At 48.3% G+C, this 15,805-nt stretch overlaps 1 protein-coding gene across 1 annotated transcript; it reads right to left on the bottom strand.

Moving 5' to 3' along the window:
- Positions 1-585: 585 nt before the first annotated feature.
- Positions 586-15,409, bottom strand: LOC110347269 (CD177 antigen). Its single transcript, XM_021250948.2, has 9 exons — positions 15,300-15,409; positions 14,151-14,252; positions 13,774-13,923; positions 10,946-11,083; positions 8,925-9,074; positions 6,971-7,102; positions 5,908-6,072; positions 5,501-5,647; positions 586-2,976 (listed from the first exon to the last, which is right to left on the bottom strand). Exons 1-9 carry the CDS (start codon positions 15,352-15,354, stop codon positions 2,729-2,731), a joined length of 1,287 nt encoding a protein of 428 aa, XP_021106607.1. The 5' UTR covers positions 15,355-15,409; the 3' UTR covers positions 586-2,728.
- Positions 15,410-15,805: the final 396 nt, after the last annotated feature.

Genomic DNA, 15,805 nt, shown 5'->3' with positions numbered 1-15,805 from the left:
TAAGGAGTCCCTGAGAGGACAGTGCGTGGAGCTGTGGAAATGAAGCCAAAGGTGCAATAGGGAATCCAGGAGATGCCAGGAATGTGAATTGTATGCCAAGAAAATCTGTAGACTGAGTGGAACCAGTCCAAAACAGATGCCATGTGGGCTACAACCACCAAGGTCAGAGGGGTGGGGCTGCCTATGCCCTTTGGAACTCACATAACACCACCATGTGTCCTGGATCCAGACATGGAGCTACAGGACTTAACGTTTGCCTTGCTGGGTTTTGCTCTTGCTTTGGTCCTATCCACCCCCCCACACACACACTGAGGACTGAACCCAGGGCCTTCATACTAAGCTACATCCTCAGCCCTTTTTAAATTTTTTTATTTTGAGACAAGGTCTTGCTAAGTCACTAAGTTGAATCTCTACTTTTGATTCTCCTGCTCAACTTCCCAGGTGTTGGAATCACAGGTGTGCGCCACCATGCCCAGGTAGTCTTATTCTTTTCTACCCCCCTATTCCTCCCGTTTGGAGTGGGAATGTTTATCCTGTGCCACTGTACTTCGGGATTATATTAACTTGTCTTTGATTTTTTTTTTTAGGTATCTGGGATCAAACTTGGGCCCTTGCGCTTGCGCAGCAGGCGGCGAAACCACTAAGCTAAATCCCCAGCCCCTGTCTTTGATTTTTTTTACAGGAGTTCACAGCTAAGCATTTGCCTTGAGTCTCAGAGTGGACTTTGAACTTGGACTTTTAGCAATCCTGGCACTGTTGAGACTTTGTGGAAGGGATTATTGTGCTTTGGTTGTATGCTGGATAGTTGTATCATATTAGGCAGAACTACAACATGGTGTTTATATGGAGATTAGGTATGGTTTAAGGCAATTATGTATCAATTTGAGAAGGGTTGGAATGTGACAGTTAAAATGGACTGGGAACTTGATTGGCTTGGGAGTTGCGCAGGGAATTAGTAAAACATACTTCTGGGTGAGTCTGATTGGGTCATGGAGGCATAACCTTAGATTTTACATCTGTAAAGACCTCCCTCATCCCTTCCGCCTGAGGGCTATTTCCTTGCTCTGCTTCCCAGCTAACAAGAACTAAGCAGCTTTGCTCCACCATCCCCTTTCTCCATCGCATTCCTACCTTGAAACTAGCTTACCATGGACTGAATTCTCTGAAATCATGAGCCACATAAATCATTTCCTCCTTTAAGTTGTGGGTGTTGGGTATTTGTTTCCAGCAATGGGAAAGATGACTAATACAACTTTGAACTACTGAATCAATGACCCCCTAAATACCTATCTCTATTTTGTTATACTGTATAATATTAACTATCTTATTGAGCCTGTCTCAGGGCCTTTGCATTTGCAGTTTTCTCTGCTGAAATGCCCCCTCCTCCACTCAGATATCTGCACAGCACTCTCCCTTCCCTTCAGGTCTTTACTCAAATGCCATCTTGCTGAAGCTATCCTACAAAAAACCAGACCTCTTGGCCACACTCCTAGTCCTCTTCCCTGTATTGTTCTTTCCATAATACTTATTGCTCTCTGGCATATTATACGTGATTTTTATTTTATCTATCCCCCTCACTATAACACAACCACCACAAAAAGATAGACTTTTGTATGTATCCCCAACACCTACCAGTAGAACTGTGCTTGATGCTTAGGGTATGATCAATAAACACTTGTTAGATGAATGGCGAATGGTCTGAGTTCTTTTGGCTGGGCTTTCTGTTACTTTCAGCTGAAACAGATGGTTCCTGGCATTCTGCCTACTGTGAGTTCCCCATTTTTTTTTACCTCTCTGCACAATCCTTTTTGTTTGGTGCTTACTCCAAAATGACTCCCACTTCAGACTGACATCTGATCCTGTATCCGCCTGGCTCCCAGACATTGTCATCGGTAGCACTCCTCACTCCAGGTCCCAGAATCCCTGGCTGAAGATAGGCCTAGCCCCTTCTGGCCTCACAGGTGAAAGCAGATTGTATCAGGGCTCTGTTTGAGGCTGCAACTTCAAAATAAAAAGGAAACTCAAACCACTTGGTGTTGTGAGACACAATTCACTTAATTTGGTTGCTGCTGGGAGAAAAAAACCCGACAAGAGGGGGATCCTCACCCCACCCAGCTATCTGCCCATCCTGGCCCAGTCAAGACTGGAATGGGCTGCTCTAAAAGCCTCGGGAGTGGGTGTATTGGGTCCTCCAGCCTCACCTTGGTTTCTAGGACTTTGCCGGAAGAGGAAAACAGAAAGAGGAGGATTTTGCTTCCCAGTGTTGGAGAGAACTTAGTCTCACGTTGGGGGTTCCCTCGTTTGAGGAGGTAGGCTTAGCTTTTGGGGCTCTCTGATCTTAAGACGAATGTGGGCATTTTCAATCTTGGGAAGAACAGAACGGTGTAGGGTGAGGAGGTTCGGCCTTGAGTACCCTTATCTGAGGACGCAAGGGTAGCTTTAGTGGAGCAGGAAGAAGCCTGGCCTCAGCGTGGAGTGAGCCGGTGGCCTTAGAAAGGGGGGAAGACAGCAGGGGATTCTGCGCCGATGCAGGCGGTCCAGCTTTTGGGGACCTTGCTACGAGGAAGAGGGCATAGCCTTGGGGAAGCTTAGTCTGAGGCTTGGCCTTTGGGAAGCAGAGTCTGAGAGAGCAGGCTCACCCCTGGTTCCTGACTTCGTGGATAGAAGTTTCCAGGCCCCAGGCGCGCCCTGGGGGTGGGGTGGGGGGATCCGTCTGGGCTTGGCATTCTCAGCAGAGCCTTGCTGCCCCCAGGGCCACCGCCAGCAGGGGCAGGGCCAGGCGGAGGCCGCCCGCGGCGCTGGAGAGGCACTGGTTCTCCAGGACAGCGCGGCGGCTGGGGTTGCAGTTAGGCCGGCGGGACAGCCGGAGGCGGCGGAGACCAGAAAGGTCCGAAAGAGTCCGGAGCTTCTCGGTCACTGCCCGGGAGCTGCACAGGTCTCGGGAGCCGCAGCCGCGCATGCTCACGTTCTGGCCGCCTGCAGAGACGGGAGGGGAGGGGCGTGAGGAGGGGACCTGGGGACGCCCGCGGGCGGAAGGCGGCACCTGCACACGCACCGGGCCCACTCGACCTCCCGGCGCCCGAGTCCCTGTCCTAGGTGAGAACTCACCAGGAACGTTCTTGTCCCCTGACCTGGTGCTGGTCACCGCTGTCCCCTTCGTTACACATATTAACAAAAAGGATCCGGAGGTCACTGATTACACATCCTCCAGCTTGTCCAGCGCACAGTGTTTCCAACTTTTTTGTGTGCTTCTCAGATTCATATATCTGAGGCGAAGTGGTATATTTATGTTTGAATATAAATATGCAAATGTACCCAGCCTATTAAGAACATGATGGGGATATGTAAATAAAATGGTCTCTTTTTTTAAATTTAAAAATTCTCATAATTGGAGTTTTCTTTTAAGTCCTTATCTTTTAGAGAGATACAGATGGGTGAAGTGTTGTGATATCTAAATTTGCTTCAAATATTAAGGTCAGTGGGGAGACATAATTATCAGAGGGCAGTGAGGAGTATATACGGGGTTTATTAAACTATTCTGCTTTTATTTATATTTGAAATCCCCTATATATTTTTTTTAATTAAAAAGAAATGTCAAGCTGGGTGTGGTGTACACACCTGTAATCCCAGCGCTCTGGGAGGCTGAGGCAGGAAGAAGTCAAGTTTGAGCCCAGCCTAAGCAATTTAGTGACTTAGTGAGACTCTGTCTCTAAATAAAAATAAAAATGGGCTGGGGGCTGGGAATTTAACTCAGTAAATGCCTGCCTCAAAAGTGCAAGGTAGGGCCGGGGATTTAGCTCAGTGGTTCTGGTGCCTGCCTCGCAAGCATTAGGTCCTGAGTTTGATCCCTGGTAACAACAACAACAAAAAAAAGTGCAAGGTCAAGAGTTCAATGCCTAGTACCAAAAGGGGGGGGGGCTGGGGATGCTGCTCAGTCAAGGGCCCTGGGTTCAATCCCCAGTACCCCCAGAAAAGAGGAAAAAAAGAAATGTCAGACTCAGGGCTATGATTTATATTTGTCTCATTTTGCCCAGAACAGGTGTACGTGCCCTCAGAGTTGTGTTTGTGAATCACTGCACAAACCCACTCTCATGAACATCCCCCACACATGCCCACACATGTGCACACACATGCATATGTACACACACCTCACACACACCACAAATGCTCACGGAATTTCATCAATTCCAAGATGGACAACCCCCCCCCCCCCACACACACACACACTAACATTTCTCAACAGAGCTGTCTTCCTCCTTCCCATTGACAGTCTCTGCAATGCCACAAGTAGCATTTGCTGTGTTCTGGACTGATGCACTCGAGTTAATGGTAATTACCAGCTGCACATGGCCATTGTGCATTTGAGATGTAGTGAGTCTGAATTGACATGTGTTGTGAGTGTAAGATAAACACCAGATTTCAAAGACTTAGGAAAAACTGGATGCAAGATATCTCATTTAAAATCCTGTATATTGATTGCAATGATCACTGGAAATGATCACTGTTGGGTTAAATAAAATGTTATTAAATTAATTTCCCATTACTTTTTTGGGGGGGTTGGGGTTTTTTTGTTTGTTTTTTTTTGGTACCCGGGATCAAACTTGGGACCTTGTGCTTGTGAGGCAGGCAGTGGAACCACTGAACTAAATCCCTGGCCCTAACTTTTTACTTTTTTAATGAGACTACTACAAAACTCTTTTTCTTTTCTTTCTTTCTTTCTTTCTTTTTTTTTTTTTTTTTTTTTGAGACAAGGCCTTGCTATGTAGCTCAGGCTGCCCTTGAACTCATTATGTAGTCCAGGCTGGTCTTGAACTGGTGGCAATCCTCCTGCCTCAGCTTCTCTTGGAATTCCAAGCATCTGCCACCACATCTGGCTGTGAAAACTTTAAATTATACATGTAGGGCCGGGGATTTAGCTTAGTAATTCTGCCGCCTGCCTCGCAAGTGCAAGGTCCTGAGTTTGATCCCCGATACCAATTAAAAAAAAAATTATACATGTGAATCACATACTGTTTTCAGAAAGCACTCATTTAGAAGTCTAATGGATTGTCTAATTCTCACAGCAGTCTTATGACTTAGAGGCTATTATTTTCCACTATGTCAGATGGAAAAATTGAGGCACAGAGAGGCAGTCACCTGCCCAAGGTCACCCAGCATGTAAGTGTTGAATCCAGGATTTGAACCTGAGCAGCTTGGCTGTGGAGTCCTGCTCTTATGCCTTCTACTCTATTGCTTCTCTCCTGAGCTTACTTTGTCCCCACAGAAACCTGTGAGTGTGTGTCCACCATCCCCATTTACCAGAGAGAAAACTGAGGCTCAAAAAGATAAATTTGCTGCTTTGGGCCACACAGAGAAAATAAGGGAGGTGAGGCCCCAAACTCAGGTGGGTCTTTATCCAGAAACCAGTATGCTCGGGCTCACTTGTGCACACATGTGGGCGCACACACACACACACACACACACACACACACTCACAGTGCACATATACTGCTCCCATTACCTTCATCCAATGTCAGGTCCAGCTGGACACACTGGGTCTCCCCACGGGGACACTGAAGGTAGAAGGAGGAGCGGCAGGAGCCAGACTGGTCCTTGGGGCACGTAGGACACAGGAACTTGGTCAAGGTGCGTGAGGCCGGCAGAGTTGCTGTACAGGGCAAGGTGAAGGTCAACCAGGGGGACTTTCAGGACCTCCCAGGCCCTCGGTGCACTCAGATATGGCCACAGGGGAATGACTTGAGGCTTCCTGCTGAGCTGGGGTCAGGGTGACTTAGGGGAACCTGGTTGGAAATGGGGTTGAAGGATCTCCCTGTCCACTTTCCTTCCTCAACTGAGGACAAGCTCACCTCCAAAGTCACCCCACCACCTCCTCAGCCACCATTGCCCTACTTTCTGGAGGCAACGTACCAAGCCGGGTGGGCTCCTGGCAGTTGCCTTGGCAACAGGTGGTGTTGACCCAGAAGCCAAGGCCGATGCCATAGGTCAAGCCAGAGATGGAGTTGCTCAATGTGCAGTCCGTAGAGGCCACGCAGGAACCATTTCTCCAGGAGAAGGAATTCCCATCCCCAAAGGCTGGAGAGATGTGGAGGGCAGGCTGATGAGGAAGGCAACCACAGCCCACTGCCCAGTGGGACCTCCCCAGATCCCTCTAGATGTCACTCTGTTGGCATTCACTCTGCCTGAGATGCCCCTGGAACTCATCCGAAGCTGGTCATTGCTCAGGAAGACATGTTTTAGAAAACCTTTTTTGACACCCTACCTGTCCCTCAGGGTCCCAGTGAGCACAGTGTGACCTCTGTGCCTGCGAGGTCTCCCCAACCTGCCTATGAGCACCTTGTGAGGTTTGCCAAACACTTCTGTGGGCACCAGAAATGCCCAGCACTGGAGCCTGGTGCCCTGGTACCTTTACTATTCCTGTTTGTGCTGCTGGAAGGCAACCAAGGTCTGGTTTCAAGTTCAGCTCTACTGCCATTTACAGAAGAGTCATTTTCCCATGTACGAGGCAGATGGACAGGGCTTGAGGGGGCTCCCTGCCCAGCATGGTGCCATAGATACAAAGGTGACCACAACTGTACTTCCCATCCCCCATGCTCTTGTGAAGCATGACTTCGCCACTCCCTTATCCAGAGGTGGAATCTGCTTCGCTTCCTATGCCCATCAAACATCTCGTTCCCTTCTTCCCCAACCCCTGACAATCACTCTTCTTATTTCTGTTTCATGATTTTGACTACTGCAGATGTCTCATCTAAGTGAAATCAAACAGTATCTGCCCTTTTGTGATTGGGGAAGTCATTAAGTTTTGAGCTGATCGTTATTTAGCAATAACTAAAACATGTCACTGGCTTTCACGGTATAGAGTAGAAATTCTGTCCTGCGTGGCCAGGAAAAGTTGAGGCCACAAACGTGGGAGGAGGACAAGGAGAGGTCTTGCTGCACTTCGGGTCCTGTTTCTGTCCCCATGGGCACTCACCGGTGATGCCTGCTGTCTGAAGGCAGTAGTTTCTGTCCTCTGGACAGGGGAGAGGGTCGCAGTGCTGGAGGTCCGAGCAGGTGAAACAGATGGTGGGCTTTGGGTTGGTGTGGGTCACAGCTGCATGGGGACCTGGAGAGAGAGAGAAAGATAACCAGAGTGTGTGAATGTGTGTGTTTGCTCATGGGCATGCATGCAAGTTTCTGGGCACATCAGTGTTGCCCTTGAATGTGCGAAAGTGTTCTTGTGTTTGCCCTCCTGCAGTGACACTGTTCGCAGCAGGGCAGAGGATGCGGGGCTGTGTCTTGGGGTGCACATCTGGCTGTGTGCGTCCGTGTTGAATTGTCTGTTTCTGAAGCTGTCTGTGAGGGGATAAAGGTGTGTGTGTGTGTACTCCTGTGGGCCCTCATGGAAAGGTGTCTACAAAATGCAAATGGGCATGAACAGATGTATGTGTTTAAGACTGGTGCTGTGGGTCTGTGTGTGTCTGTGGCTTGTATGTCTTTTTCCAGCAGAGTTCAGGGCACTTGGATGTGTTGGCGTATGGCTGGGGATGTTTGTGGATGTCAGTAATGCCTATGTATAGTTTCTGCTGCTGTGTGTTTGTGTGTGCCTACAGGCCCTGAACTTGGATGTGAGAATCAATGTGTTCATGTGTGGCCACTTTACATGTCTGTGTCCATAGGAACTATACATGCAACAATTCCACGTTCCATGTTCCCACGGCCGGCAATCTTATCTTGCCCTTTTCCTTTCCATATGGTAAATTTCAAGCTCCCAATCTGCCTTTTTATTTTCCTTCATTGTGATAATTAATTTAATCCACTGCATAGTTTCAAAAAGTAAATCTATTAGAGGGCTGGGGATTTAGCTCAGTGGTTCTGCCGCCTGCCTTGAAAGCACAAGGTCCTGAGTTTGATCCCTGGTACAAAAAAACACAAAACCCACCAAAGTAAACCTGTCAGCAGCTGGGAATTTGAGAAAGTGGAGGCGAGAATGTTCCTTTTTTCCCTGGAGGCTCAGCAAGCAGATCCTGCTCTGCATCACAGAATGGTCTTTGCTGAGAAAATTCTAGAAAAGGCACCTTCACACTGCTGGAGCTGAGAGCTGGGAGGATGCTGCTCTGTCCAGGGAAAAGTGTCTTTCTCACCTCTAAGACTTTGATAATTCTGTTCGGTTGAAATCACTTAATAAACTGTTGCCCCAGGAAATACTCTTCCAATTAGCATGTCTCTTTTCTGGAAGAAAAAAGTTGTTGGGCATGTTCTTTGGTAATCCAAAAGACTATTGGGAAACCTGTCTTCTTCCACAAGCAAGGTAGTGAAGAGAAGAAAAAACCATCAGATTTCTTCCTTAAACTGAGTTTGAATCTCTAATCTTACTTACACCAAAGGATGTTCCTGTTTGAAATTCCCTCGCCTCTGCAGATGCATGGCAGATGTTGGGACAGAGTGAGGGTGCTTCATCGATCGCATTGCTGCCAAGCCTGGAATCCCAGCACTCTGGGAGGCTGAGGCAGAAGGGTCATAAGTTTGAGCCCAGCCTGGGCAATTTCACAACTTAGCAAGACCCTGTCTAAAAAGTAAAAAAAATAAAAATAAAAAGGAAGGACTGGGGAATGGAACTCATTGTGAGGGGCCTGGATTCGATCCTCAGCACTGCAATCAACCATTGATCAACCAATCATTCAATCGTGGATATGTGCCAAAGGATTTTCTGCTTCTGATTGTGTCAGGTGCTATGGTGATTCTGGGTAAATGTACTCCTTTGTGTAGGGTGGGGGACAGGGTTCCCTGGGAATACAGGGTTGGAAAAGCATAGGAAGACCAGGGATTTAGCTCAGTGGTGTTGCTGCCTGCCTCGAAAGCGCAAGGTCCCGAGTTCGATCCCGGGTACCAAAAAAAAAAAAAAAAACAAAAGAGCACAGGAGACCCAGGGAAGGTTGTAGGTTGACCTTCCAGAAGAGCGCCTGGTTGTGTGGGAGAAGGGTTGCAACCAGGCTGTGAGGTGAGGCGGAATCCAGATGCCTCTGGGCCCAGGGTGTCATTCACTCGCAGGTGGCAGACGTCTGGTGTAGCACAGCCCTTCAGGATTTGGGGGTTCCCTGCAGAAAAAGGAGAAGCTGTAGGGAGAGGCTCAGAGCTCAAGGCTCCCACATTGATATCTCTCTTTTTCTGTCTGAATGCTCTCATCCCTTGCCGAGTTCTATATGATCCATTTCCAAATCTGCCTTACCATATTCTACAACCTGCCTGCTCTTTCTTATTTATATATTTATTTATTTATTTATTTATTTATTTATTTTGTGGTTCTAACTTTATGCCTTCAAATATATTGCATGGAGGTAGATTATGTTCTATAGCTGATGACTGCTATAGCTGAGCTCCTCACAGCTCAGCATCTGTGGCTGTGGTTTCTGCTCTCACTCATGGTGCTTGTTTCCTTGTGCATTTCATGAGCTGATTGAGAGCTCGTATTTGGTTGATGAGCTGAGGGAATCCTGGAAGCTTTTTTCCCTGAGAGAATTTGCTTTTGCCTCAACAGAGATTCAGGTGGTGCTGCCAAGCTGGGATCTTTTCAGCTTCCTTCCAAGGTCCCTGGCTTCTGTGTGAATCTAGGGATCAGCTTCCCAGCCACGCTGCTGTCCTAAGACCTATCTACCCAGACCAGGTTGCCATCGGCCTTTGTTCTCCTGGCCACTCTGACTTTCCTATTGTTATTGTTCATTGCTCTTGCTCCAATTTCTGCTCACATTTTTTTTTTCTAGGAACACTTGGGCATTTGCCTAACTTCCCCAATGCTCCAAACAGCATGGGAAAAATACTTTTTGTAAAGATTTAGTTCACCTTAAACAGTGACATGCCAAGCTGGGGAGGGTGGCTAGTGGGAGCAACCCATTGTGAAAGCGGGCTGTAAAGAGATGTATTGCCTGTATTGTCTCTGAAAAAAAATATCAGTATCAACTTAAAGTCAATCTGGTCTTTATTATCACCATGAACCAGCAATTCTGAATAATGCCAGTAATGTAATAATACTCATTCCTGCCTGGAGGGAACCCTTTCCCCAGCACTTTCAAGTCTGCCACTGTTTAGAGCAGGAAAATCCTATAGAGAATGTAGTCTCCCATACTGCCGGCAGTAGAAGCCTAGGCCACTTCTTTCTGTTCCTGTGGTGGCTTGAGAAATAGTCCATCCTCTGGCCAGGATGGTTCTATCATAAGCCTTTGCTGAAAAAGGCTCTGCCTCTACCATTTGCAAACACATGGTGGTGATTTTTAAATACTTCCGTGAATTCTCAGAAACATCAACAGGTGGCATTGGTGCCTTTTCTCCCCACCAATTCCTTGAAACCAGATGGACTTTTATGAGCCTTTTAATCAATACACCATGGAAGAAGTAACAGTATGTGACTTCCGAGGCTTGGTCATAAACATCCAGGCAGTTGCCACCTTGTTTGCTGGATGGAGTCTTCAGCTACCATGGAAAGGACCCTGAGCCCGCCATGATATAAGGGAGCCCAACCTAGCCCATGCGGCAACACAACAGGGAAGAGCCCAAGACTCATGACTGAGAGATGCTCAGCCTGGCTGCTCTTAGTTCTGCAGCCCCAGCATTGGCCACCCTCCAACTGCAAACACATGAGGAACCCAGAACTGTGTGCCTGAGTTCTTCCTGACTCCCCAACCCACAGAAACTAAAAATAAAAAATGATTGTTGGGTCTGTGATTTAGCTCAGTGGTGCCGCTGACTCCCTCAAAAGTTCAAGGTCCTGAGTTCAATCCCCGGTACCAAAAATAAATAAATAAATTAAATTAAATTAAATAAAATGATTGTCATCTTCAGGCACAAAGTTTGCAGGTGATTTGTTGAATAGCAAGGGCGTAACAGAACACATATACAAAGAAATCTTAACATGTATTGGTGCAAAGCGGAGGGAGGTTTGCTATGCAAATGACCTCCTGAAGGGAGCCCTTACCTCCACTCCATGTCCCGTTGAGGGTGACACACTTGGTCTGGTTCCCCGTGCAGTTCATGACCGAAAGGGAGTCACATGGGGCCGACTTATTCCCAGAACAGTATTGACATGTCACATGGTTGGCCTCGGGCCCTGGCTCTGGTGGGATGGAAGTAGTCAGAGTGCGATGGAGGCTGAGGATCCCCCTCGCAGCCCTCCTTCCCCACCAGCCCTCTGTTCTCCTGCCTTCTGCTTTCCCTGCCTCCACCTGGCCCCAGAACAATCCATATCATTTGTCACCAAAGTGCGACCAGCTTGATGTCAGCTGCCTCCTTTCAATCCCTGAAGACTTATTCTGAGAAGCAACAAGCAGAGCAGCTCATTTGTCCTAAAGAAACCACCAGGCTGTATCCTCAGGGTTCTTTTATTCATTCCACAAACATTTCCTGAGCACCAACTGTGTATCAAGCCTTCTTCTAGGTCCTGGAGACAGCAGTGATCGCACAGATAAAAGACCACCCTTAGAGACCTTGAACTCCAAAAGTGATTACAAAGAGATTCTGTTCTTTTAGGTTTAAGATGCTGTAATATTCTGCAAAAGAGCAGAACTCTGCCTTCCAGGTTTATCTTTGCCTGATTAATTTTGTTGGGGGTTTTTTTTGGTATTGTCTGATTAATTTTGAGAGTTTCTCCAGAGATCTGAAACATTTAAGAGGAAGCCACATAAGTATATTTTCCCTGAGTCAAAACTCAGTCATAAGCTGGGCATGGTGGTCCATGCCTATAATCTCAGCATTCAGGAGGCTGAGGCAGGAGGATCATAAGTCCAGTGCTAGCCTTTGCAACTTGTAGCCTGGACAACATAACAAGACCCTGTCCAAAATTGAACTCACATTGAAACACTAGCAGCTTCAGAGAAGTCAACTAAAGAAAACATTAAATAGTGATGTGCTGTCTAAAACATGCCCACTGGCACAGATGGATCTAGAGCCCTTGAAGCATGGCAGATTTCCCTTGAGAGGTGCTGTGAGTATAAAATCTTTGCGTAGATTTCAAAGGCTTAGCATGAAAAAATGATATAAGATATCTCATCAATAATTCTATATTAGCTGGGTGTAGTGGCACATGCCTGTAATCCCAGCACTCGGAAGGCTGAGGCAGGAGGATTGCCGAGAGTTTGAGGCCAGCCTGGGCTACACAATGAGTTCAAGCCCAGCCAAGACCTGTCTCAAAAAAAAAAATCTATATTGATTATATACATTGCTTTAGTTTGAGCCTGATGTGTTCACAAAAGGCACATATGTTCAAGGCTTGGTCTCTGGTTTGGCACCATTGAGAGGTAGTGGAACCTTTAAGAGGTGGGGCCTAGCAGGAAATCTTTAGGTCACTGGGGGCAGGGCCTGGAAGGGGACTGTGGGTCTCCAGTTCCTTCCACTTGCTCTCTTTTGCTTCCTGCTCACCATGAGGTGAATGGCTTTGCTGTGCCTTGCACTCCCACTATAATGTGCTGCCTCGCCTGTCACAGGCCCAAAAGCTATGAGCCCAACCAGTCCTGGACTGGAATCTCCAAAACTGTGAGCCAAAATAAACCTTTTCTCTCTATAAATTGATTGGGATCTATAAATCTCAGGGATTTGTTATAGTAACAGGAACCTGACTAACACATACATGTTGAAATGTTAATATTTTAGCTGCATTCCTTAAATAAAATATTTCATTTAAATTTATTAGATTATTTTTAACGTGACTGTAAGAGGAGCTTTACTGATATATATGTCTTATGTTAGATTTCTATTGGACAGTGCTGCCATAAACCCTCTACCAAATTAGTAGACATATTTTGATGTGCTCCCTTCAATCTTTCATCATAGAGTTTTCTTAATGCAATTATTATCCTAACTGGCATTTTATGTATTGAAGAGCATGCTCAGGTGTCAGCTTGTTGAGATCCACAATTTAAGAGGGAAATTGCAGTTGTTTAAAAGGATGTTTAGTACCCAAGTGCTGGATCTCCCCTTGCTACCTCTGCCAAATACAAATTCCTTCCTTGAAGAAATAACCATGCATCAAAAAATTATCTTGATCACCACCCAAGGCCTGGTCTAGGTTGACCCCAAGGTCACAAAAGCTAAGGAGGCCTCACCCTCAGGGTTAAGCAGGCAAGCAGCCAGCACTATGGCTTAGTACCTCTTTAACTTTGACACCCTAGGCCTTGGCTGGGCTCACCCCGGACCTGGCCCTGTCAGCACCCAACACACTCTTGTTCTGCCCGACCAGCCTTGAGGGCATATGAAGAAGAGGTGCCAAGGAGAGAAGAAGAGTTCTGGGCTTCTCCCCACCCCCAGGAATTCAATAGCCACAGCTACAAAATACAGAGTGCCACTGTGTGCCAAGCAAGGGAATACAGCCCCATAAAACACCATTTTCCAGATGAGAAAACAGGTGTGTGTGTGTCTGTATGTCCAACCCAGAGTTTTTGCATTGAACTGTATCCCCAGTTCCTGCTTTTAAAAGTTTATATATATAGGGGCCGGGGATTTAGCTCAGTGGTTTCACTGCCTGCTACACAAGCACAAGGACCCGAGTTCAATCCCCGGGACCCCCCCAAAAAAATTATATATATATATTTTTTGAGACACAGTTTTGCTAAATTGCTAAATTGCCCAAGCCAGGCTCAAACTTATGATGCTCCTGACTCAGCCTCCCATGGTGCTGGTATTATAGGCATTAAAGTTCTTTTTCTCATCCCAATCAGCTAGAGAGAAAGCTGCATGGCAAGAGCTCCAAGCCCAGTCCCCTGGCCCCGACCCGGGTGCTCGATGCCCCCCCAGGTCCCGCTGCAGACAAACCTTGTGGTGGCCCAGTGATGCTGCAGCTGTTTGCACAGCAGGCGGTGCTGACCCAGAGCGTGGAGTTGGGGCCGTAGGTCAGGGTGGTGATGCTTTCCCGGCACCGCCCAGGGGCCACACATGATCCGCTGTCCACCACAGTCCCATTTTCTAGGGATGAGGCCAGGAGCGGACATTAGGGCCCCTTCCCAAACTCTCCTGGCCCCTGCCCCTCCGTGGTGACCCCAAGAGGTCCATAGGGCTCTATAAGCACCCAGTCCAGCACCCATGCCTCACAGCAGCACCCAGTCCAGTTGTGAGGCTGGGTGTGCAGCCCTGAGCCCTAGCCCTGCCCGCTCCCTTTGTCCTCCCGCTGCCCTCCCTGTCCTGTCCCCTACCCAGCTGCATCTGGCTGAGCAGGCAGGAGTCCTGGGCTGAAGGACAGAGGATGTCCCTGCAGTGACCTGGCGAAGCACAGGCTGGACAGGTCTTGGAGGTCCCTGTGGAGAGAGAGGAGGGATCAGACCCTGTAGTTCGAGGAGGGAGCAGAAAGAGCTCATGCACATGCATGTATGCACATGTACACACATGTGTGCTCACACACGCACACACATGTGGGACTCAAGGCAGGATGAGGGGCTGCAGCGGGAGGGAGGGTGGTTGGGAGATCAAGGAACATTTTCCCAGAGAAGCGCGTCTGGTGGGCGGCTCCCCACTGTGAAAGGGTGGAAATGGGACCCTCTGGGTCTCTGAGTGGCAGCTGCTGGAGCCAGGTCTCCCCCAGAGGCTCCAGAGCCCAGAGCTGAGCAGGCAAAGGTGGAACTGCACCTCCCAGCCAGCCCTCATCTCGGCTCTTGGAAGAAACCTCCAGGGTCAGGAAGCCCGGGGTGAAAACTGCTGAGCTCCTCTCACACTTCCTGTTCTAGATGAGGAAACTGAGCCAGAAGGACTCAGTGCAGGGGGGTGGCAAACCTATGACACGCATGCTGCAGCCAGCTGTTTGTTATCACCGAAAGCTCTGAAAGGTTCTCCGTTGCTGGCCTAGGGTCTCTCTCAAGATCACGGTGAGGTCTTGGCTGGGATCCAAGTCGCTTAATTTCCCCCTCAAGCCAAAGACTGCGAAATTACAGCCAAGGAGAAGACAGGCAGCCAAGGTCAAAGACCCATACTAATAGTTGTTCCTGGGCATCCATGAGAGTTCACCCTCATACAGGGTGATCACCAGCCCGGTAGTGTCCTGAGCTCCTCAAACACATTCATTCAATGGACACCAGGATCATTACCATCTTCATTTCATGGATGGGATAAGTGAAGCACAGAGCCGTTAAATTACTTGCCTGGTATCACACAGTTAAAAAGTAGCAGAGCTGGGATTTGAACCCAGGCAGCCTGGCTCCAGAACCCCGCTCTTTCTCAACCATTCTGCTGCTGCCTCTACTGTCCACAGCTGGGTGGAAGGACCTGGGGCACATGCTCTGAAGTCAATTCTCACAACCCGGTTAACTTTGGGGCAACCTTCCCTCTCTCTGAGGGACCACAAGGCTCACCTTCTGGAGTGACCAGCACCCCCAGGAGCACCAGGGCAGGAAGGAGCCGGAGCATGATCCAGGTTGGAGAGGAAGAAGCAGGACACAGGTGTGCTGGCCTTTTATCCAAGGGCCTTGTCAGGGTGGCAGCCCTGGAAGAAGAAGAACAAATACCCTGCGCAGATAGTGGCCCCACCCACCTTCCTGGCCACCAGGACACCCAGTCTGAGGGACAGGGCATAGAGAACATCAAACTGGGGGAACTGGCCTGAGTGGGGTGGTGCACACCTCTAATCCCAGCTACTCAGGAGTCCGAGGCAGGAGAATCACCAGTTCAAGTCCAGGCTGGGTAACTTAGCAAGACCCTGTCTTGAAATTTTAAAATTGTTTAAAGGGCCAGTGGTAGAGGGCTTGCCTAGCACACATGAGGCCTTGGATTCAATCCCCAGTACTAAAAAAAAAATGGGGAAATTGAGTCCTGGGGGCATGTGAGAGAAAAGAAGCCCAAGGCTACTCACTGAGACCAA

Source organism: Heterocephalus glaber, unplaced genomic scaffold, assembly GCF_053883595.1.
Source record: "Heterocephalus glaber isolate CG9 unplaced genomic scaffold, H.glaber_assembly_v1.0 deba00001744, whole genome shotgun sequence".
NCBI classification, from domain to species: Eukaryota; Metazoa; Chordata; class Mammalia; order Rodentia; family Bathyergidae; genus Heterocephalus; species Heterocephalus glaber.
Note: the sequence above shows the minus strand (reverse complement) of the source record. Positions and strands in the feature narration are given on the sequence as shown.

Bases quoted from the DNA above. Each gene is read 5' to 3' on its own strand.
- LOC110347269 (XM_021250948.2), bottom strand. From the start codon at position 15,354: ATGCTCCGGCTCCTTCCTGCCCTGGTGCTCCTGGGGGTGCTGGTCACT. The intron at 9,075-10,945 runs GTAAGGGCTCCC...CTTTTTCTGCAG, and splicing joins CAACGGGACATGGAGTGGAG to GGAACCCCCAAATCCTGAAG. The intron at 7,103-8,924 runs GTCAACCTACAA...CTCTCTCTCCAG, and splicing joins ACCAGGCGCTCTTCTGGAAG to GTCCCCATGCAGCTGTGACC.